The following is a 24,245-nucleotide window of genomic DNA, read 5'->3' on the forward strand; positions in this document are numbered from 1 at the left end:
ACGCATCACGCAGGAAAGGCAAAGAATAACACAATAACAGATACACCAGAGGCGTCAAACAAGATTCTAATGCATTGCACGCGGAAGGAGAGAAGGGATGGTGTGAACATAGGGACACACCTGAATGTTTTAAACTGAAGTGTCCTAATGCGCCGCACGTGAGAGGTGAAGAAAGTGATATGAACATAGTGATGCACCTGCGTGTTCTAAACCGAAGCATCCTAACACGCCGCACGCGAGAGGAGAAGAAGGTGATGTGAACACAAGGACGCACCCGTGTGTTCTAAACCGAAGCGTCCTAACGCACCGCACGCGAGAGGAGAAGGGGAGATGTGAACATAGGGACGCACCTGCGTCTTCTAAACCGAAGCGTCCTAACACGCCGCGCGCGAGAGGAGAAGAAGGTAGTGAAAACACCGGAACGCATCCGCGTGTTCTAAACTGAAGCATCCTAATGCGCCGCATGTGAGAGGAGAAGGGAAGATGTGAACACAGGAACGCACCCGCGTGTTCTAAATCGAAGTGTCCTAGCGCACCGCACGTGAGAGGAGAAGGGGAGTTGTGAACATAGGGACGCACCCGCGTGTTCTAAACCAAAGGGAGTGGTGTAAACACCGGGGCACACCCGAATGCTTTTAACCAAAAGAAGTGGAGATAAACATCGAAAGACGTCCGCATGTTTTTAACCAAAACAGGGGGTGGTGATAAACATCGGAACACGTCCGCATGTTTTTAACCAAAACAAGAGGTGGTGATAAACATCGGAACACATCCGCATGTTTTAACCAAAGCAGGGGGTTCAAAGGATAGGAATGATCTCACCTAGAGCTCCTCTGAATGAACCGTACATACAATATCGTACCTGCTTAAGAAAGAGACTTAATAGATACAACATAGTAAGGGTGCATGTTCTATGCAAGGCGAATAACCATGACACAATGTTAGAGACATCTTTTACGTAAGACATATGAGAAACAAAACGGAAGCATATTCTATGGAACGAGAACCAGAGCATGTTCTATGCAACATCGGAATGTACTACAAACTGCATGTTCTATGCATAGCACAAAATGCATATTCCATGCAAGGTAATTGGAAGCATGTTCCTTGCATGTTCTATGCGAAAGTGGAGGAATGCATATTCTATGCAACAATGGAGGAATGCACATTCTATGCAACAATGGAGGAATGCACATTCTATGCAACAATGGATTGAATAGCAACTTCCAATTTACCTCTCGGAAGAGCTGCAACAAGTTAAAAAGGATGCACCTCATTCGTGTTGATTAGTGATGAATCATCATGCACCAAAGACACGGTTCAGAACTTCCGCAGAGACAATATGAGCTTAAAAGTGAACTTTTCTTGCACTTTCTTAAGGACTGAGGACACAAAACAGCAACAAAACAGAAAGAAGGAGCAGTTGAAGCTTATCGGCCACAAGGAAGTGGTGTCGGCCACCTGTCGGCCACACCTAAAAGTTGTCGGCAACCAATGGTGGTTGTCGGCCACCGATGGCAATTCGGGCTATTTTGGTCTTTTTGCATTCGGGTCTTTAAGTACACAGACCCAAGCTTCATTTCCTCACACCTTCGTAGCCAAAATTCATCCCTTTCTCACTCTAGACCTTTCTTTTCTCTAGATCCGAGCTTTATACGCGTTTTCCAACGCTCCATGAACATTTGATTCGCTAAAACCTCTTGATTTCCTTCATTTTGAACTGATTGAAATTTGATTTCGATGCTTTTTCTTCATTTTCACCACTTGAGGTTTGTTTCCCTCGAGTTTCTCTTGGGTTTGGTGCCTTTTCCCGAGCTTTGACTTTTTCTCCCATTTTCTCTCTCTTAAGGTTGACTTTTCTTGACTTTTGGCATTTTGCACCTATTTTCCTCATTTTCGCCCACTTTCTTATCTCCTTTCCAAATGGCAGACGACATTCCCCATGATGGAGTTTCTCCAAGGATGGAGGCAGATCCTGAGCATATACCATTACCGCCCAGGGTTCGACATTTTGACTCGGAGACATATCACCCCGAGGTGCATGTGCTATCCCCCGATACTATTCGTCATTTTAGAGGTTTTGCACGAGGCGTGCCAGAGGATCTCTTGCTACGAGAGCCAAAGTCTCATTTATCCTACGGTGCCACAGAGGTATACACTGTCTTCTTACATTCTCCGTAATGTACCTTGCATTTCTTGCATAGATCACACTTACGCTGTCTTTCATCTATTTATCTCAAACACATTCTTGCACTGCATTTCTTACACTACCTTCTAAAACACATTCTCCGAGGATAAGGAGCGACATCAGCAAGGGAGTGGTATATGGACCTCCCCGTTGGCATCTGCCAGATTATCAATGAGGCTGGATTTGGCATATTCTGCATGGGGCTATCGCGTCTCATAGTGAGCAGGCCCTTACTTGGCACACTGGTAGAGAGATGGTGGGATACTGTAACAAGTTCGCGGGGGACCTCGCTACAGTAGTTCAGACTCTCGATTTTTGTTGTTGCGGTTCTTAATCTAAACCAAAGAGTCCAAGTCTGGCAAAACGTTTTGAGAAACAGATTTTTGAAAAAGTAGTGCCAAACATGGACTGCTTTGCCAGATACAGAGTCGCCACCTAAATATTTTTAAAATGGGGAAATTTAGGAAACCCTGACTCGGTGCCGAAGGCCACATGTCCGTCATCACCGGAGTTTGTCTCGGCTCGGGAACTTGGGTACGATCGGGGAAGGTCAGCTATGAGCACCCCCTCTCGCCCGGTCCGAAGACCGGCCTCTACTAAACGTGATATCCATTTTTGAAAACTTTATGTGTTCTTAAACCAATTGTTAGCCTAGAATTACTATGTTATACGCGTAGCAAACAAGTATAGACCAAATCGCCTAATTTGGAATAAAACATTTCATGTTTGTTTTGAAAATGGTTTGCTACTCACAAGTAGGCTAAAATGCAGGTTTTGCCACCCTCAAGTGGGGCTTTTAGAGAAGATGATTTTGCCACTATCTAGTGGGATTAAAACTCACAGTTTTAATGCATTATTCCAATTTAGGTAATTCAACCTCCATCCACAGGCATTCAAGCAGTTATATCACATAAGCAGCTAGCCTCATGGTAATCATGCTATCATGGTAACATTCACACGCATGCGACATGCTAAAGCATAAAAGCTTACCTAGTACTCCGTGCCAAAACAGTAAACTAGTTAGCAAAATGTGCGTGTCCTAGTTCATGTTAAATTGCCTAATGCAACACATACAGGATGCAATTAGATAGGCTCGGCTAATCTAAGCATGGCATATGAAATGCGATCAACTATCACATATTCAATTTTTTTTTAATTGACGTACAAATGCAGTTAGCGTGATGTACCGAGCCTAATGCATGCAATACAAATTCATGGATGCACACATGTATAGCATAAGGTATGCTAAATTAAACGTGCCCTAATCTACCATCGTAAGCAGGTAAATAAAAGGGAAGAAAGACGTGAGGTTGGAAGACATACACACACTCACGCACACTTATTACATCTTTACCCTCACTCAGAGGGTCCAAATGAATATTACAGTCCCGAAATAATAGACAAATAAAATATTACAGTCCTGAATAATAAACAAACAAAATTATTACAAAATTTATAATTTAGTTAAAGAAAAGACGGCAAAGGAAAGAAGAGGGTGGCCGCAGCCTCTACCTCAGGATGCACGGATGATGCATGCTCGGAACTTGACTCGCCCAAAAAACCCGTACCGTACTCCTGCCACCTCTGTTTGTGCTGCCTTGTCTCTCTGAAAATTGCCCAAGTCCTAGAACAGGTTCCTTACACACTGCAGAGCACTACCGGCCAGACAAAATTCCCATCGGCACTCCAGAATTTCCATCGGCTGCTGAGTTGATAATCGGCACTTAAAATATTGCCGGCCGGCACTGAATTCTGCCGGTCGGCAGAAACTTCCTGCAGAGACAGTCTTGACAGCAAACAAAAGGTAGACAGTGCATAGCATGGAGTTTTCATGCACATGTAAGCTTGGTCATACTTCCTATCATGTTTTGAACTCAAGGAAGCATGTCCTTCGATCTTCGAGCCATCAATGGTGCATGGTGGCTCAAAGAATCAAATTTGCCATTTGATATAAAGATGCATGCAACAAACAAAATGAAAATCGAGGCCTTATTAAGTTGGAGTCAAAGGCCCCGGTGATCGGGAATCGAGGCACATTACATCACTTGAAGTATGAATGTTCCTTAATTCCCACACTTGGTTTGACACCCCAAACCAAGTAAATGCAATGCATGTTATGGAAACATGGCTCAAAATGCAACATGATACCAAGATGTAAAACACAACAAGCATTATGCAACCAACATGACAAATGTATAATGCCAAGCATACCAGGTACAAATATGATGCAAACATGGACCAATTTGACCATGGGATTAATATGCTACAAGGCTTAATGGAACAACCATGCAACAAACATGAAGCAAGCATGCAAGAGGGCCTTAAAGTGATAACGGTGCAGGCCTTAATTTACCTCAAAACAACACCAAAAAGTGCTCAAAATGATGGGCAACATCTCATGCCAACATGCAAGCCAATAGACCCAAGGTTAAGGCACCAAAAGGGTCACCTTACTTCCAACAACAAGACCAAGTTATGGCATGATTAAGACAAGTAAAGACAGAATTTTTACATGCAAAATGGGACCCCAAAACCTCCTAGTATGGCAGCTAAAGTACCTCCCATGAAATGCTATCATCAAGACTCACTTTTAGGCATAAGAGGGCACACCCTCAAGGCATAAAAGAGATCATACATGCACACATGCAAACATGATTCTTGGACTAAAATGCGGTCCTAAATGATGTTAAATCATGAAGGTGATCACAACCATGCATGCTAGAGGTCAACATGCTCAAAGTTTTCAAGCCAAAATACATAGCACCCATAACAAACATGTCAAGCATGACCAAATAGATAACCAACAGACTTTAAGCATGGAAAAACAACACTAAAAGCTTCATGGAACTAAGCCAACACACGCAAGAATCATGGCCTAATCATGAGATGCACTTCTAAGCAAAATGGAGCAATACAAAGCAAGTACTACAAGCATACAAGGAGGCACAAATCCGGCCAAAAACAGAGGTTACATATGACCTAAAACACCTAAAAAACTTCTGAAATGAGGCCAAGAATGATCAAGCACACATGCTACTTTTTCAAGCCAAAAAGCAAGGGAACAAAACCATGAAGGGAGAGGGGTGTCCCTCCTCTATGCAAGACTTCAAACCACCTTTTTTAACACTGAAAATCAACTGGTTTTTAGTGGTGAAAGGACCAAAATGCTGAAGTGAACAAAGCCTTACCAAAGAGGCACCAAAATGGACCAAACAAGGCCTAGAAGGGTGAGTTTGCACTCAAACCACAAAACAACCTTAATGAAAGTTCTAAAGCATGAAAATACAAGCCCTTTTTATGTTATACACAAGAGCTAAAACAACAAGAAAGATAGGTAAAAAACTATTGCAAGTTTGGGGAATATAAAGCAAGATGCTCACCATTGAAGAACCTTTGAAGAACAAATGGTCTAGCCCTCTTCTTTTGATCAAAAGCAGTCCAAAAACTCAAGAATCAACCCTCCAAGTCCCTCAATCTCGGAGTAAGGTGTAATAGTGTGTGTAATGGTGCAAAAGTAAGGTAAAAACCACCTTTAGGCCAAGGAAACACACACAACGGAGGGGAGAGAGGGAGATATAGAGATAGAGTGTATCTATATCTCAAAGCTCTGGTTTTTGGTTCCAAAGTTCTAACCTAGATCAAAGAGGAAGACCCTCCCTCTTATAAGACTCCCTCTTGCAAAGCTTATACAACAAGCTTGCTTAGAGGGAGATCCCTCCATACACGTATGGAGGGAGGCAGAGTTGGTGCCAGCTATCACAGCTGGCAAAAAATATCTCCATATAGTGGATGAGCAGTGGTCGGCTGCCCAAAAATGTCATTTCGACAAAAAATAGTGCCGACCGGCAACAAACTATGCCGACCGGCAATAAAATGTGCCGACCGGCAAACAAAAGTACCGATGGCAGTAAAAACCAGCCGGTGGCCTCTAGCCACTGCCGGTGGTGTGTAGAGATGCCTCACAAGGCATTCCCTGCCCCTCCAAGGCAAAACACAAGTATTTGGTGCAAAACCAGACACTAAATAGTCAAGTTCGGAGATCCTGAAGCAAGGCGCGCGAGCCGAGACTCCCGGGAACTCCAAACGAACACAAAGATGGATAATCACCGAGTGTTCAAACGGTGACGTCCAAGTCTTGAGGACGGTCAAAAATGGGGTGTCTACAGTTGCCCCTCTTTGACAGAACTCGAAAGTCATAATAATGACGGGAGTGAATGTCAAAGCCCAGAGACGACCCATTTTTGACAAGGCCGAAGACTCAGACAAACATGCAAGACAAACAAGATATGCGCCCGAAGGCAGGGGCAAAATGCAAGACAATGCACAGAGCCGGACATAACTTATGATCATGCAAAGAAAGCTGTAACGAAGCATGCATGCGACGGTTTTAAGCTAACACATGCCAAACTACACTACAATACAGAAAGGATGTAAGAGAATTACGCAATTCTCAATACGTCTCACTCGGAGGATACAATACCTGTGCGGCTCGTCTGGTTGCACCAGCCTCAAATGAACCGTACATACAATATCGTGCCTGAAAAGGAAACAAACTTAACAGGTACAATATTGGTAGCAACTTGCATAATAGTGTACTCGAAATGCGTGACATCGTAAAGCAAGTGGGGAGCATATCAATGCTGTGAAGATACAAACATGTAAGTGGAGCATGCGGTCTACGCGGGCAACGAAATTGCTCATAAGCACGCGGTCTACGCAGGTAATGAAATTGATAAATCATGCGGTCTACGCAAGCAAAACATGCGGTCTACACAGGTAATGAAGTTGATAAATCATGCAGTCTACGCAATCAAAGCATGCGGTCTACGCAGGTAATGAAATTGATAAATCATGCGGTCTACGCAAGCAAAACATGCGGTCTACGCAGGTAATGAAATTGATAAATCATGCGGTCTACGCAAGCAAAACATGCGGTCTACGCAGGTAATGAAGTTGATAAATCATGCGGTCTACGCAAGCAAAACATGCGGTCTACGCAGGTAATGAAGTTGGTAAATCATGCGGTCTACGCAGGTAATGAAGTTGATAAGTCATGCGGTCTACGCAAGCAAAACATGCGGTCTACGCAGGTAATGAGGTTGATAAATCATGCGGTCTACGCAAGCAAAACATGCGGTCTACGCAAGTAATGAAATTGATAAATCATGCGGTCTACGCAAGCAAAACATGCGGTCTACGCAGGTAATGAAGTTGATAAATCATGCGGTCTACGCAATCAAAACATGCGGTCTACGCAGGTAAAGGAGTTGATAAATCATGCGGTCTACGCAAGCAAAACATGCGGTCTACGCAAGTAATGAAATTAATATGCGGTCTACGCAACCAAAACATGCGGTCTACGCAGGTAATGAAATTGATAAATCATGCGGTCTACGCAATCAAAACATGCGGTCTACACAGGTAATGAAATTAATATGCGGTCTACGCAACCAAAACATGCGGTCTACGCAGGTAATGAAGTCGATAAATCATGCGGTCTACGCAAGCAAAACATGCGGTCTACGCAGGTAATGAAGTCGATAAATCATGCGGTCTACGCAAGCAAAACATGCGGTCTATGCAGGTAATGAAATTGATAAATCATGCGGTCTACGCAAGCAAAACATGCGGTCTACGCAGGTAAAGGAATGTACTATTACACGGCATAATTGAAACAATTTGTGGAGTTCACAAAGCATGAAAAGGATACGGGGCGGGACATTCTTCGCACGCATTGCTCGCAGAAGTTGTGGCCTGAGGTCAACTCGAAGGTTCACGTTTCAAAGGCGTGCTTTCTCGTATTGTGAAGGCGTCCAACGACATGGTTGTCTCGAACAAAGGTGCGGAAGGTGCGTTAACCGCAAGGGGAGTTTCACTGGTATCAATTCTGATACCTCGCTACCTTGTCATTCTATGCTTTACTTCGCTTTTTACTGGTAGTTTAAGCACATTGCACTGCTTCAGGCAGGTTTTTATTTTTATTTTTTTCAAAGTTACACATTTTGCAAAACACGTGATGGGAATGAAACAATCCATTTTGTTCAAAAGATGTTGCATTTGTGGATTTTCTGTGCATCGCATCGCAGGGTATCACACTACAATGTGAACGAATTTTGTTTCAGAAATTTGCATCGTAATAATCAGGTAGTGAATCGACTTACAACTCGATAAGCAAAACAAAGACATGGTGCAACCAAACAAGTGTGAGTACAACTCGATAAACAAATCAAGAGCTCAAAGAGGGCGAAATACAACTCGATAAGCAAATATTCAAAAACTCGACAAGCAGACAGGCGTGGCTCTGCAAAAACCGATCGCCGGAGAGGGGTTGGAGGTGGTGAAGTTCCCCAATTCTTAGCATAAACAGCTCAGAAAACCAGAAGGAGGCCCACCGGCTTGATGTAGGGACCACCGGCAGCAAGGAATGGCTACCGGCCATAAACCTGTTTGGTCGGCAAAATGAGATGGCCGGTCGGCAGATTTTTTTGGTCGGCAGATTTTTTTGGTCGGCCGGCACTCAGTGAGGGGACCATCAGAATGTTGACACCTGTCCCCCACTCAACCTTATCTCCTACAAAAGATCCCAGCTTCGTAGTTTTCCTCATTTTCACACTGATTTGCTCCAATGGAAGAGTTTCTTGCTCAAAATCTCACAGCTTGGATTGCCAGCTTGGATGGCTCGGAAAAAGTGAATTTCCGGGGTTTTGGCATAAATGCACTATTCACTCTGGGTCGCACCCCATTGCACCTCCCGTTTCTTCATGCCGCGGCAAGGTTTTGGAATCCGGTGACACACGTCTTTAGCTTTGCTGGGCAAGAGGTATGTCCTACCTTTGAAGATTTCCGAGCCTTAATGGAGTCCGAGCGTGACGAGGAGCTCCCGCCCCAACTTAATTTTGGTCATGCCCAATCCTTAGGGCGCATGTGTGGACTCAGCATGCGTGACGCCCGGTCCCTAATTTGTGACGGGATGCTGGACATTCCGAGTTTGGCCAACCGATTTTCTGATGCTGGTGATCGCAACAACCATCACTGGCAAGGCTTCCGGCGACATGCCCTCTGCTTGTGCATGCTATCCCATTTTCTATTCGTCTCAGGCTCTGGAGGGGCTAGCTTCCGGTTGATTGAGGTTGCCCAAGGCTTGAGGGAGGGCAAGAGCTGTATTGCCATGACTCTGGCCGAGACGTTAATGGGCTTAGACGCCTTTTACCGTCATAAGACGACTAGATTAGCGGGGAGTCCACTACTACTACAGGTAATGTTTTCCCACCCAATCTCGCACTTATGTATTGCTCACATCACTCGGCCCTCAAGCTCGATCTTTTTCTCACAAAACCCCATTCTCACTTTTCTCTCCTCGTACATCTCTCTATTCTTTACTCTCTCATTTTTCAATCCCTCCCCAGGTATGGTTGATGGACAAACTGCAGGTTGTGGACTCCTGCCCAGCATATTCAGCTCGCGGCTACTTCTTCCGGCATCGTCTAGTCAATGCCTTGGATGAGGAATGGTGGTTCGCTTGGATGTGCCACTTGTCCGCAGACCGTATTACTTGGCGGTGCCCTTGGCTGAACCTTCCGGCGATGAGTTATAACATGCCTCGGCAGACTGGGATTCAACTGGTTGGTCTCTCTCACTGTGTATTCTACTTCCCATTTCGGATTCGACGTCAATTTGGCCATGATCAGACTTGCCCGCCAGAGGGGATAGAGTATCCTGCTGCATTCCCAGCCCGACGCGCACAGCTTGCTTGGCAGGCCACCGCGTGGAGGATGAGAGAACTCCTGGCCCCCGCCCCTACTTTCAGCTGCACTTTGTCTGACGAGTGCGTGGATTGGCTTAACGAAGAAGCACAGATTGGGCCCAGCTTGGCATCAGAGGCTTCGACCAGCTCTGGGAGGGGGCGCAGGAACACCTGACTTGACTATGCCCCAGATTTATTGCTTTATTAGTACTTTCAAGTTTTCTGAATGTAATAAAAAGCAACTCCGATTGTATACAAGAGCAGGAGAACTCTGTTTTGAAATCAATGAAATTGAAGGTTGTGGTACTGAAAATTTTCCACTTTGGTCCAAAAATGGTCAAAGTTGTAAAAAGATTATTTGAACAAAGTCAGCTTTTATTAAAACTTTTCAAAGATATTTTCGATATGGATCAGAACTGGACACGCCTGAGATCTATCACTGAGATGCACAACCCCAAACCCCTGCAACTGGAAAGTTGCCCCTAGTCTGAAGAGCGCCGCAGCACTGCATAGCAACGAAAAGTTGCCCCTAGTCTGAGTGGCACTGCACTGGAGATTCCAACGGACACTGATGGACAAAGATGACTGAGATGATCAAATGGACAAAGTTGATCGGGGAAGTGTTATGGCTGAACTTCAGGATGAAGCTGCCTACGTATCCCAAACATGGGAATCAAGCCTCACGTAGTTCCGGTGCAGGTTCACTCGAGTATTTTCACTCTCCTTTTGCGCTCTAACTTTTGCCAAGGCCGCCCTTTGCGGGTTTTCAGCCTTGCGAGCTCAGTTTTTATATTTTCTAATTTTTTTTGTGCTCTAACTTTTGCCTAGGTCGCCCTTTCGGGTTTTCGGCCTAGCGAGCCTCTCAAGGATAGTATTTCTTCAATTTGTCCATGTTGATCGGTTGAGAGAATTCTAAGCCATCTAAGTCCATCAAAACCACAGCTCCGCCTGACCAGATAGCTTTGATGATGTAGGGACCAGTCCAATTGGGTCTGAACTTGCCCCTTGGGTCGTGGATGGGAGCTCGGTTGTCCTTGAGTACCAAATCCCCTTCCTTTAGGTTTCTGGACTTAACTTTCTTGTTAAAAGCCCGAGCAATTCTGCGCTGATAACTCTGAATGTGGTACAGTGCTTTCAGCCTTCTTTCGTCAAAGAGCATGAGTTCCTCAAACCTGCTCTGTTGCCAATCTGCCTCAGCTATCTGACACTCAGCCAATACCCGTAAAGACGGAACTTCAATTTTAATAGGTAGAACGGCCTCCATTCCATAAACTAACGAATACGGAGTCGCTCCGGTAGAAGTTCTAATCGAAGTCCTGTAGCCCCACAGAGCGAACGGCAACTTGTCTGGCCAATCCCGATAGGTCTCCACCATTTTCCGCAGTATGTGCTTGATGTTCTTGTTGGCGGCCTCCACTGCTCCGTTGGTTTGCGGCCGATATGTAGATGACTTATGAAAGGCCACGTTATACTTCTCCAACAAGTCAACCACTTCTTTCTTAAAGTGGGATCCATTATCCGAAATGATCTCGTTTGGGACCCCGTAGCGACAGATGATGTTGTTTCTGATGAACTTTGCGACGTGTGATGCCTTCAACACCGCATATGATTGGGCCTCGACCCACTTTGTGAAATAATCTATCGCTACCAGGATATATTCATGTCCATTCGACCCCTTCGGGGTAACAGCTCCGATTACATCGATCCCCCAAACGGAAAATGGCCACGGGGAAGTCATGTTGTACAACTTGGACGGTGGGATGTTCATACGGTTTGCATGAATCTGGCATTTGTGGCATCGCCGAACAAAGCCGATACAATCCTCCTCCATGGTTGACCAGTAGTAGCCCTGTCTAAGGATCTTTCTGGCCAACATTACTCCATTCATGTGCGCACCGCACTCCCCTCCATGGATGGCCTCCATCAGGCGCTTCGACTCTTCAGCTTCTACACAGAGCTTATGCATTCCCAGATAACCCCTTTTGTACAGCTTACCCCCGCAGATGATAAACTGAACAACCATTCTTCTGATGGCCCTCTTATCCTTGGCATTTGCCCCTAGTGGATATGTCTCCTTTTCCAAGAAGTTCCAAATGTCATAGTACCAGGGGTTGTCGTCTTGAACCTCATCTATGGCAGAAATCGACTCGTATGCTGGTGCAAACTTCTGATCAATGATGACTGGACGCATCCGGACTCCGGACGGGATGTCTATCATGGAAGATAGAGTTGCTAGTGAATCTGCAAACCTGTTGTTCTCTCTTACGAGGTGTGTGAAATTTTGCTTCTCGAACCGAGGAATTAACAAATCCAAGGTTTGGTGGTAAATTATCATCCTTTCCTCCTTGACCTTCCAGTCTCCCTTTGCTTGAGACACAACAAGGTTCGAATCCCCAATGACGTCCAACCGTCTTACCCCTAGCTCTAGGGCTGCTTCTAGACCAGCAATACATGCCTCATACTCTGCTTCATTGTTCGAGACTTTGAACTAGAGCTTGAATGCTAGAGGGATACGGGAATCGTCAGGCGCTATCAGCAACACCCCTATCCCATATCCATACTGATTTGACGCTCCGTCAAAGTACATCGTCCAAGTTTCATCTTCGATGTGCAGAATGGCTTCATCTGGGAATAGGTACTCAACCGCTTCATCCCCCTCAACCGGGTGGTCGGCAAGGAACTCCGCTACCGCTCTCCCTTTCACCGACTTGCGTGTTACATACTTCAAGTCAAATTCGGAAAGCAATAGCAACCAACGAGCTAGCCTACCCGTAAGTGCTGGTTTCTCGAAAAGATATTTGATGGGATCCAAACGTGAAACCAACATTACAGAGTGAGCTAACAGGTAGTGCCGCAGCTTCCTGGTAGCCCATACTAAGGCCAAACAAGCCTTCTCCAGCGGTGTATAGCGGGTCTCGTAATCCAGCATCTTCTTGCTCAGATAGTAGATGGCCCTTTCCACTTTGTCTTCTGATTCCTGTGCGAGCATGCAGCCCATGGTAGTCTCGGTTACTGAAAGGTACAATATCAACGGTCTCCCCAGCTCTGGTGGTGACAACACGGGCGGGTTCTGTAGATATTCTTTGATCTGTTCAAAAGCTGCTTGACATCGGCCATCCCATTGGAATTTCTTTCCTTTCTTCAGGAGACCAAAAGGTGGTTCACAAGTCAAGGTTAATTTGGAGATAAACCGTCTTATGAATTGCACTTTACCTAGAAAGCCTCGCACCTCCTTTTCAGTCATTGGTGGTGGCATTTCTAAGATGGCCTTGATTTTGGAAGGGTCGACCTCGATGCCCCTTTGCGTAATCAAAAACCCTAGCATCTTCCCTGCTGTAACACCAAAAGTACACTTCTGGGGATTCAGCCGCAGCCGAAACTCTCTGATCCTTTGAAAGAATTTTTGTAAGGCGGTGTAGTGGCCCTCTCTTTCTTTGGACTTGACAATCATGTCATCCACGTACACCTCGACCTCTTTATGGATCATATCATGCATTATTGTAGTTGCTGCCCGTTGATAAGTAGCCCCAGCATTCTTCAACCCAAATGGCATCACTCTATAACAATATGTACCCCACGGGGTAGTGAACGCAGTCTTCTCCCGGTCTTCGGGTGCCATTACTATCTGATTATAGCCTGAGAAGCCGTCCATAAACGAAAGCAAGGCGTGTCCTGCCGTGAAGTCGATCAATTCATCAATGTGCGGCAAAGGAAAGTCGTCCTTCGGACTGGCCCTGTTCAAATCTCTGAAGTCTACGCAGACCCGAATTCTGCCATCCTTCTTCGGCACCGGAACAATATTAGTCAACCAGGTCGGGTACTCGGATACGAGCAGGAAGCCTGCGTCAATCTGCTTGGTGACCTCTTCCTTGATCTTAATGGCCCAATCAGGGCGGATCCTTCTGAGCTTCTGCTTGACAGGTCGGGCCTCGGGATCAAGAGGGATCCGGTGCTGTACAATCTCAGGATCGATTCCAGGCATGTCTTCATAGGACCACGCGAAAACATCTTTGAAATCTTTTAATAAAGCGACTAAGCGCTCGCGTTCCTTAGAAGACAACGTGGACCCGATCTGGACCAGCCGCGGGTCCTTCTCAGTACCAACATTCACAGTAGTGATTTCATCCATTAAGGGTTTAACAAACCTTTCCTGCTCTTGATCAATTAACCGTTGCAAAACCGGAGGAATTTCTTCCTCGTCGTTGTCGTCAAAATTTTGAAAATCCTGATTTAAGCAATAAATCAAAGGCACAGAAAAATACTCCGAAACCACATCCACGTCGTTCTCATTAAATACTTACGAGCCGTCAGATTCCTCTGTTACAACAGACTCAAAAGAAAATGAAAAAGACGAACTAGACAGGACTGTGGCATCCGGGTTATCACCCCCGGGAATACCGGACTCAGACTTAGTCGAGCTGGAATCTGATTCTGACGCACAAGAATCGGCGGAATCAGATTCCGGCTCACTACCTGACCCGGTGCTGCTAGATAAAAAGCCTTCTTCATATTGCCAGATGAGAGAAGGTACGATGGACGCATCCAAAATAGCTGATGGTTGGCCCGCAGCCGCTTCATTCCCAATCACACATACCGAGGAGCTATCCCCCAAGCACTTCTGTTCGATCGGAGGATCTGAAAGCAGACACGCCAGCGCTGCCCCCATTTCATTTTCAGCGTCCTCAGACTGCACTTCCTTATTCTGCTCAGCCTCAGCCGATAGATTTGCATGCCCTTCGGCAATGTCATCCTCAGGTAACTGTAAATCAAAGAAGATCTCAAATCCTGGCACGCGCTTCTTCTCCGCGTTTAGCCAAGGCTCTGGGAAGCCACAGAACGGAAAGTCCTCCCCCTCCCTGACGAAGCGTCCGTTTAAGGTACCCTGAATGGGCTGGTGCATTAAGTCAAAGGGCTTTCCCATCTGTTTTGCCCTGGCCCTTCTGGCCATTTCCTTTCCTTTCCTTATCCAATCCTCTTTGGTGGGTAGGTAGCCCAAACCGAAGGTATGGGGGTTGTGTGGCACTTCGGCCAATGCTGCGGTGCCTTTCCGACCGCTCTTGCCCAATCCCGTCCCGGGGATGTGCTGGAGTTTGTTCATGAGATAGACTGCTTGGGCACTGACATATACCCCTTCATTAGCTGCCATGATGTTCTGTACGACCCGAGCCTCAGCCAAGGTAAAACCCGATATGAACACATCTTCCACACCGTGTTCGATTTCTAGAACAGGTGTAGACACTTCCGGTGGCGGATGAATTGAAGAGTTCCCAAAAATAATGGCTACTCCCTTCCCATAGGGGTATTTCACCACTTGATGTAGGGTAGAGGAGACCGCCTTTACTTGATGCAGCCACGGCCGCCCCAAAAGCAGGTTGAACGTTGCAGGAACCTCCAGGACGTGGAAATCTATCTCGTGCTGTCCCGGCCCAACCTTTGTTTGAATCTTAACTGTTCCCATTACTTCCCGGCTTGTGTTGTCATATGCCCGAATCACCTGGGCCGTTGGCACAAAATTCGCGACTTTCAAACTGATCGCGTAGGCTGTTCTCGCCGGGCAAACGTTGATGGCGGACCCCGTGTCAACAAGCACCATGGGTATCCATTTATCTCTGCACTCCACAGAGATGTAGAGTGGCTTGTTATGGTTCGCACCCTCAGGTGGCAGTTCTTTGTCAGAAAAACTCAATGCTGGGGAACTTCCTCCCGAAAAGACTAAGCCCACCAGCTGCTCGGGCGTGGTGTCTATGGAAAGCTTGGCTTTGTCCATGGCTGAAAGGACAGTCTGCCTATGTACTCGAGAAGCCATAAGCAGTCCCCAGATGGAGATGTCTGCTTGTATTTTTTTTAATTGTCTCAATACGGCCTCGTCTTCGAGTTGCTTTTCTTTTTGCTTCTCCGCTTCTTTATCTTTTCCAGACGCCTCTGGTTGATCTAGGTGTGGAGGCTTGAAATACCGTCCACTCCTAGTCATGTGGTCGACTTCGCCGATATACCAGGTATCATCTGGTTGGTTACCTTCCCAATCCTCGTCCGTGTGGGCAAGACATAGATCGTCGTCTTCCCACCACATACCTTCTGCAGTTGACAGGCATCTGTCTGGTTCTGTCATAACTGTCCCGATACTTGCGGTCTCTTTTATCCCTATGCTCACAGCGTTTTCCATTTCTGTACTTGTGGCAGTTTCGACCCCCACGTGGCCTTTTGCTTTCCTGATCCTCTCAGAATCTTCGAATCTCTCCTGTTCTGACTGTGTCAACGCAGTAGATTGCTCACTGATCCCTGTACTCAAAATGCTCCATTCTTGAGCGAAACTCTCGACACCGGCGCTCTCCGGCGATGTACTCTGTTCTTCGACACTCCCGGCCGTTGTGGACATTCCCGCCCCCATCGGGCCTCGTTCTGATCGAAACTCCCCTACTACATCTGGCTGATCGTCCAACCATCCCGTGGCCTCCGCTGATTCTTCATAATCGAACCAGTTGATGGCTAAGTCTTCTGGATCTTGGTTATTGTAAAATTGGAACTGGGCGAGATCCTCTTCTACGGCTGTCAAATCATCCGTTCCCTGTTCTGGTCTGTCCCCTTGGATTGCACACAGCTCTCATTCTGCTGGAAATTCAACATCAGTTCTATTCTGGCCCACTGGTGAAATGTATTCACTCGGACTGTAAGCGTTCCCAACATCACTCCCAGACTCCGCAGACTCTGGTTTGACAACCTCTTTCCTGTTCTCGATGGTCACCACCACTGGCTTGGGTTGTGTTATATAGACGTCCATCATGCACAAATCGATGCAATCAGGGAGGAAAACTTTCGGCTTAGGCAAGTAGGAGGGTGTGATATAGATACTAGGATCGTAGGATGCGACCCCAGTGTGGATGAAATTGATTCTTTTGGGTGGTGGAGCTTGGTTATGTGTGGGGAGAGGATTTGTAGTAACATTGGGTTTCTCAGGGGGTAAAATCACCCCATTATCAATGAGATCTTGAATCTCATGACGCAATCGAAAGCACAGGTCGGTGTCGTGACCGTGCTGCTGGTGGAACGCACAATACTTGGCTGGATTGTGGGCAGCGGGGAGTCTTTCCGGTAAGGGCCGCGGCTCTAGGGGCTTCAGATGCCCTTTTCTGATCAAAACCCCCAAAGCTTTGGACAGGGGCATATAAAGTGGAGCGAAGGTTCTGGTGTTTCTGGGAGGGTATTTGGCTGTTTGTGAGTTGCTTCCGGACGCACCGGAGAATGGTGTGGCTGCCGTATTTTTTGGGGGAGGGTTGGTGGTGACCATACTTACTTCGGAGGTCCTGGTAGTCGTAGCGCCGCCCGGGCCAGCATTAGTATTACGATTGAAATTTCTGCGGGGTTGATCCCGGTCATTGTCAATCCACCCTTGTCTTAGGGCGTCCTCGATCTGCACCCCCATTTCATGCAGATCAGCAAAGGTAGGAAAGGGGACCACAATCATCTTTTGCATTAACTTCGGCTGAAGATTGCGCACAATCATTCGAATCTGGTCTTTGTCCGTGGGTCTCAAGGTCATCATCGAAGCCTTAGCCCGCCATCTGGTTACAAATTCTGAGAAGCTTTCCTTGGGTTTTTGCCTTGTTGTCTCGAGATCCCGGGTCGTGATCTCGATTTGTGTGTTATATGAGTACTGCAGGATGAAGGCCTCAGCCATCTCGTCCCAACTTCTCTTGACGTCGTCCTCCAACTTGGCATACCATGCGGCCACTACACCCGACAGGGTCTGGCCAAATAAAGACAGCTTCTGCAATCTAGTGAGGCCCATTGGCCTTAGGACGTCTGAAAATAGTCGCAAGTGTACCATGGGATCCTCAGATCCATCAAAACGATCAATTTGTGGCATCTTAAACCGATCTGGCAGCGTCACGGCTGCGTCAGTGTATCCATCTCCAATGTCCGGGATGGACTTTGCACCTTGAGATTTCTTGAACAGCTTTTCCAGTTTGTGCATTTTTAATGCCACGGGGTCTACCTCGGACTCGAAGGGAGAATCCGACAGATTGATAGGAGTGGGTGCCTTGGATTGTTGAGGCGGAATCGGGGGTGGAGCCGGCCCCGTTGGGATGTCTGTATCTTCTTGGACATTCCGGGCGTTTGGCGTTTCTTCGGGTATGGGAACCCTTAATGGAGGAGGGACTTGCTGTGAAGGTGACGCCCCAGTTTGCTGCTGCAATCTCCCAATTAACTCCGCTTTCTCACTCATAACTGTGGCTTGTTGCCTGGCGAATTCTGCCTGTCGGACAGCATCCTACTGCATCATTTTCATGCTTTCCTGAAGTTGGCGCACCATCTCTTCTAAGTTAGCCATGCTGCTCTGTTCTGACTGAGTTGTCGGTGTATGTTCCCTTTCTGTGGGTGAAACAGGATCCTGATCCCTACTGTACACAGGTGGGGTAGATGAAGCCCTCAGTACCGACTGTTGAACCGATGTCCTCTGCCTAGTTGCCTTCCGTTTAGTAACCGGGGGTAGAGAATGGCACACCGGTTGTCCTTCTATCAGATCCTCAGATCGATGGAGCCGACGACCTCTGATCCAGAGTGCTTGGGGAATATCTACCGGGTTGGAAGCAATGATGCTAATCTACCTAGCAAAAAGATAAATAAAGCTGTAAATAAACTAACAATCGGACAGCACAACGGCATAAAATAAATAAATAATACACAATTGGATATGCATAATGCATAATCGGTGTATCGAACACACTATTCCTCAATACTGATCACTGTTCCCCAAAAAATCTTTGTTCCCAAAACTGAACCCTGATATCCGCAGATAACTGATTCTCTTAAACTGATACTGATACCCTCAGGCCTGATATTCAAACTTGCAAACTGATATGTACTTTCCCTGTAGAAATACATTCTAAAAGCACATAGCAAGTAAAGAGAGCCAAAACACCCCTATATTGGGGTAGGGTTTCCCTGTCCTATTTTGTCAGGAGCTTGGGTTTCACTATGCACGCAGCAGTTCTCAAACAACCTAACATCGGGTAAGCAACCTGTCTTAGTTTGGAATGGTCACTACGGATCCGAATATGCACTAGGTCGAATGGTCGAAAAGGGTACCCCGGTAAAACCGGGGTTTGTGTTCCCATGCTGTCAGAGCCCATAGCCGGTCAGCCTTATGGACATGCCTTGACAAGACAAGCCTCCGGCAAACCGTTCAGGAATGGCAGATGGCAAACACTGTGTTCCTAGGCGCACCAATGCACATGTAATGCAAAAAAAAACATAAATGAAATCAAAATAGGGTATCATGAGTTTGAGTCAAGCTCTCTAATTTTCCCCAGTGGAGTCGCCAGAAACTGTAACAAGTTCGCGGGGGACCTCGCTACAGTAGTTCGGACTCTCGATTTTTGTTGTTGCGGTTCTTAATCTAAACCAAAGAGTCCAAGTCTGGCAAATCGTTTTGAGAAACAGAATTTTGAAAAAGTAGTGCCAAACATGGACTGCTTTGCCAGATACAGAGTCGCCACCTAAATATTTTTAAAATGGAGAAATTTAGGAAACCCTGACTCGGTACCGAAGGCCACATGTCCGTCATCACCGGAGTTTGTCTCGGCTCGGGAACTTGGGTACGATCGGGGAAGGTCAGCTATGAGCACCGCCTCTCGCCCGGTCCGAAGACCGGCCTCTACTAAACGTGATATCCATTTTTGAAAACTTTATGTGTTCTTAAACCAATTGTTAGCCTAGAATTACTATGTTATACGCGTAGCAAACAAGTATAGACCAAATCGCCTAATTTGGAATAAAACATTTCATGTTTGTTTTGAAAATGGTTTGCTACTCACAAGTAGGCTAAAATGCAGGTTTTGCCACCCTCAAGTGGGGCTTTTAGAGAAGATGATTTTGCCACTATCTAGTGGGCTTAAAACTCACAGTTTTAATGCATTATTCCAATTTAGGTAATTCAACCTCCATCCACAGGCATTCAAGCAGTTATATCACATAAGCAGCTAGCCTCATGGTAATCATGCTATCATGGCAACATTCACACGCATGCGACATGCTAAAGCATAAAAGCTTACCTAGTACTCCGTGCCAAAACAGTAAACTAGTTAGCAAAATGCGCATGTCCTAGTTCATGTTAAATTGCCTAATGCAACACATACAGGATGCAATTAGATAGGCTCGGCTAATCTAAGCATGGCATATGAAATGCGATCAACTATCACATATTCAATTTTTTTTGAATTGACGTACAAATGCAGTTAGCGTGATGTACCGAGCCTAATGCATGCAATACAAATGCATGGATGCACACATGTATAGCATAAGGTATGCTAAATTAAACGTGCCCTAATCTACCATCGTAAGCAGGTAAATAAAAGGGAAGAAAGACGTGAGGTTGGAAGACATACACACACTCACGCACACTTATTACATCTTTACCCTCACTCAGAGGGTCCAAATGAATATTACAGTCCCGAAATAATAGACAAATAAAATATTACAGTCCCGAATAATAAACAAACAAAATTATTACAAAATTTCTAATTTAGTTAAAGAAAAGACGGCAAAGGAAAGAAGAGGGTGGCCGCAGCCTCTACCTCAGGATGCACGGATGATGCATGCTCGGAACTTGACTCGCCCGAAAAACCCGTACCGTACTCCTGCCACCTCTGTTTGTGCTGCCTTGTCTCTCTGAAAATTGCCCAAGTCCTGGAACAGGTTCCTTACACACTGCAGAGCACTACCGGCCAGATAGAATTCCCATCGGCACTCCAGAATTTCCATCGCCTGCTGAGTTGATAATCGACACTTAAAATATTGCCGGCCGGCACTGAATTCTGCCGGTGGGCAGAAACTTCTTGCAGAGACAGTCTTGACAGCAAACAAAAGGTAGACAGTGCATAGCATGGAGTTTTCAGGCACATGTAAGCATGGTCATACTTCCTATCATGTTTTGAACTCAAGGAAGCATGTCCTTCGATCTTCGAGCCATCAATGGTGCATGGTGGCTCAAAGAATCAAATTTGTCATTTGATATAAAGATGCATGCAACAAACAAAATGAAAACCGAGGCCTTATCAAGTTGGAGTCAAAGGCCCCGGTGACCGGGAATCGAGGCACATTACATCACTTGAAGTATGAATGTTCCTTAATTCCCACACTTGGTTTGACACCCCAAACCAAGTAAATGCAATACATGTTATGGAAACATGGCTCAAAATGCAACATGATACCAAGATGTAAAGCACAACAAGCATTATGCAACCAACATGACAAATGTATAATGCCAAGCATACAAGGTACAAATATGATGCAAACATGGACCAATTTGACCATGGGATTAATATGCTACAAGGCTTAATGGAACAACCATGCAACAAACATGAAGCAAGCATGCAAGAGGGCCTTAAAGTGATAATGGTGCAGGCCTTAATTTACCTCAAAACAACACCAAAAAGTGCTCAAAATGATGGGCAACATCTCATGTCAACATGCAAGCCAATAGACCCAAGGTTAAGGCACCAAAAGGGTCACTTTACTTCCAACAACAAGACCAAGTTATGGCATGATTAAGACAAGTAAAGACAGAATTTTTACATGCAAAATGGGACCCCAAAACCTCCTAGTATGGCAGCTAAAGTACCTCTCATGAAATGCTATCATCAAGACTCACTTCTAGGCACAAGAGGGCACACCCTCAAGGCATAAAAGAGATCATACATGCACACATGCAAACATGATTCTTGGACTAAAATGCGGTCCTAAATGATGTTAAATCATGAAGGTGATCACAACCATGCATGCTAGAGGTCAACATGCTCAAAGTTTTCAAGCCAAAATACATAGCACCCATAACAAACAAGTCAAGCATGACCAAATAGATAACCAACAGACTTTAAGCATGGAAAAACAACACTAAAAGCTTCATGGAACTAAGCCAACACACGCAAGAATCATGGCCTAATCATGAGATGCACTTCTAAGCAAAATGGAGCAATACAAAGCAAGTACTACAAGCATACAAGGAGGCACAAATCCGGCCAGAAACAGAGGTTACATATGAGCTAAAACACCTAAAAAACTTCTGAAATGAGGCCAAGAATGATCAAGCACACATGCTACTTTTTCAAGCCAAAAAGCAAGGGAACAAAACCATGAAGGGAGAGGGGTGTCCCTCCCCTATGCAAGACTTCAAACCACCTTTTTTAACACTGAAAATCAACTGGTTTTTAGTGGTGAAAGGACCAAAATGCTGAAGTGAACAAAGCCTTACCAAAGAGGCACCAAAATGGACCAAACAAGGCCTAGAAGGGTGAGTTTGCACTCAAACCACAAAACAACCTTCATGAAAGTTCTAAAGCATGAAAATACAAGCCCTTTTTATGTTATACACAAGAGCTAAAACAGCAAGCAAGATAGGTACAAAACTATTGCAAGTTTGGGGAATATAAAGCAAGATGCTCACCTTTGAAGAACCTTTGAAGAACAAATGGTCTAGCCCTCTTCTTTTGATCAAAACTAGTCCAAAAACTCAAGAATCAACCCTCCAAGTCCCTCAATCTCAGAGTAAGGTGTAATAGTGTGTGTAATGGTGCAAAGTAAGGTAAAAACCACCTTTAGGCCAAGGAAACACACACAAAGGAGGGGAGAGAGGGAGATATAGAGATAGAGTGTATCTATATCTCAAAGCTCTGGTTTTTGGTTCCAAAGTTCTAACCTAGATCAAAGAGGAAGACCCTCCCTCTTATAAGACTCCCTCTTGCAAAGCTTATACAACAAGCTTGCTTAGAGGGAGATCCCTCCATACACGTGTATGGAGGGAGGCAGAGTTGGTGCCAGCTATCACAGCTGGCACAAAATATCTCCATAAAGTGGATGAGCAGTGGTCGGCTGCCCAAAAATGTCATTTCGACAAAAAACAGTGCCGACCGGCAACAAACTATGCCGACCGGCAATAAAATGTGCCGACCGGCAAACAAAAGTGCCGATGGCAGTAAAAACCAGCCGGTGGCCTCTAGCCACTGCCGGTGGTGTGTGGGGATGCCTCACAAGGCATTCCCTGCCCCTCCAAGGCAAAACACAAGTGTTTGGTGCAAAACCAGACACTAAACAGTCAAGTTCGGAGATCCTGAAGCAAGGCGCGCGAGCCGAGACTCCCAGGAACTCCAAACGAACACAAAGATGGATAATCACCGAGTGTTCAAACGGTGACGTCCAAGTCTTGAGGACGGTCAAAAATGGGGTGTCTACAGATACCACCAACTCTCTCCATTTCTCTACCACGAGAGACATGATGATGACTCCCTATGACTTCGCTATGCTCACCGGCATTGAGGTAGGGGGTCGGCCGATCCCTTACGATACAGACATGGACGAGTGGGAGGTCGCCTGGATCTACCTGCTGGAGGCATGCCCACCTCTCTTTCAATCAGGGATAGCTAGATATACTTGGTTTGTGGATCATTTCAGAGGGACAGAGCCAGAGACCCTAGAGGAGATCGAGCAGTACGCCCAAGGCTTCTTGATGTTCCTTTTTGGCACCACTCTATTCGCTGACAGGGCGAACATTGTTGGGCTATATCTCTTGAGTGCCTTTGTGGACTTGTCTCGGGTTTGACTTTACGACTGGCGCGGTGCTGGCCTCGCCACCATATATGGCTACATGAGCTCGACATCTTGCAGAAGCAGGAATAGAGTCAGCACCTATTGGAGAGCCTGAGAGGTATGCTTTACTTTTCTGCTTTACATTTCCTGCCGTGGTTTCCACTTTGCATTTTCTGTACACTGCACACACATAGTCTGATCTCTGCTCTGCATTTGTACTTTTTGTATGTTGCACTATACAGTCTACTTTCGGCATCCTCCCTGTATTCTGCATTCTCTGCACATTGCACACATATTCTTCTTTTCGCATTACCTGTATTTATCTGTTGTATACTCACTGTCACCCTTTTGCTTTTTGCAACTATGGGTATATGCATATTTTTCGACCCTCGCCCCAGAGCTTAGGACAAAGATGCCTTTTGTTGTATCTTACTCTCATTGATACGACGGCAAGTGCATGAGGAGGACTAGGGAGACCTTCTCATTCTTCCGCCGGTATTTTGACACAGTGACTACAATAGAGGTAACTCAAAACTCACAGCTATTTCTACTTCATCTCTGATTCATATTACATATCTAATGGCAACTAACAATCTGTGTATTTGCTATCTGCAGATCTCATGGCAACCTTGTGCGACGATGCTTGAGGGTGTCAGGTACCAGTTTGCTGGCGCTTGGGGTGCTTCCCGTTACCGGCTTGTACTCAAGGAACCGGTAGGCCGAGTCTGGTTC

The 24,245-nt window shown here is 45.9% G+C and overlaps 1 protein-coding gene across 1 annotated transcript in view; it reads right to left on the minus strand.

The window, feature by feature from the left end:
- Positions 1–23,823, minus strand: part of LOC145814720 (uncharacterized) — a 67,326-nt gene extending 43,503 nt beyond the window's left edge. Inside the window, exon 1 of the mRNA XM_082911722.1 lies at positions 23,533–23,823. Within this exon, the coding sequence (XP_082767848.1) occupies positions 23,533–23,823 (291 nt within the window). The remainder of the gene's footprint in view (positions 1–23,532) is intronic.
- Positions 23,824–24,245: the final 422 nt, after the last annotated feature.

This window comes from Camellia sinensis, unplaced genomic scaffold (genome assembly GCF_055761805.1).
Source record: "Camellia sinensis isolate YWXY unplaced genomic scaffold, ASM5576180v1 Unanchor12, whole genome shotgun sequence".
In the NCBI taxonomy this organism is placed as follows: Eukaryota; Viridiplantae; Streptophyta; class Magnoliopsida; order Ericales; family Theaceae; genus Camellia; species Camellia sinensis.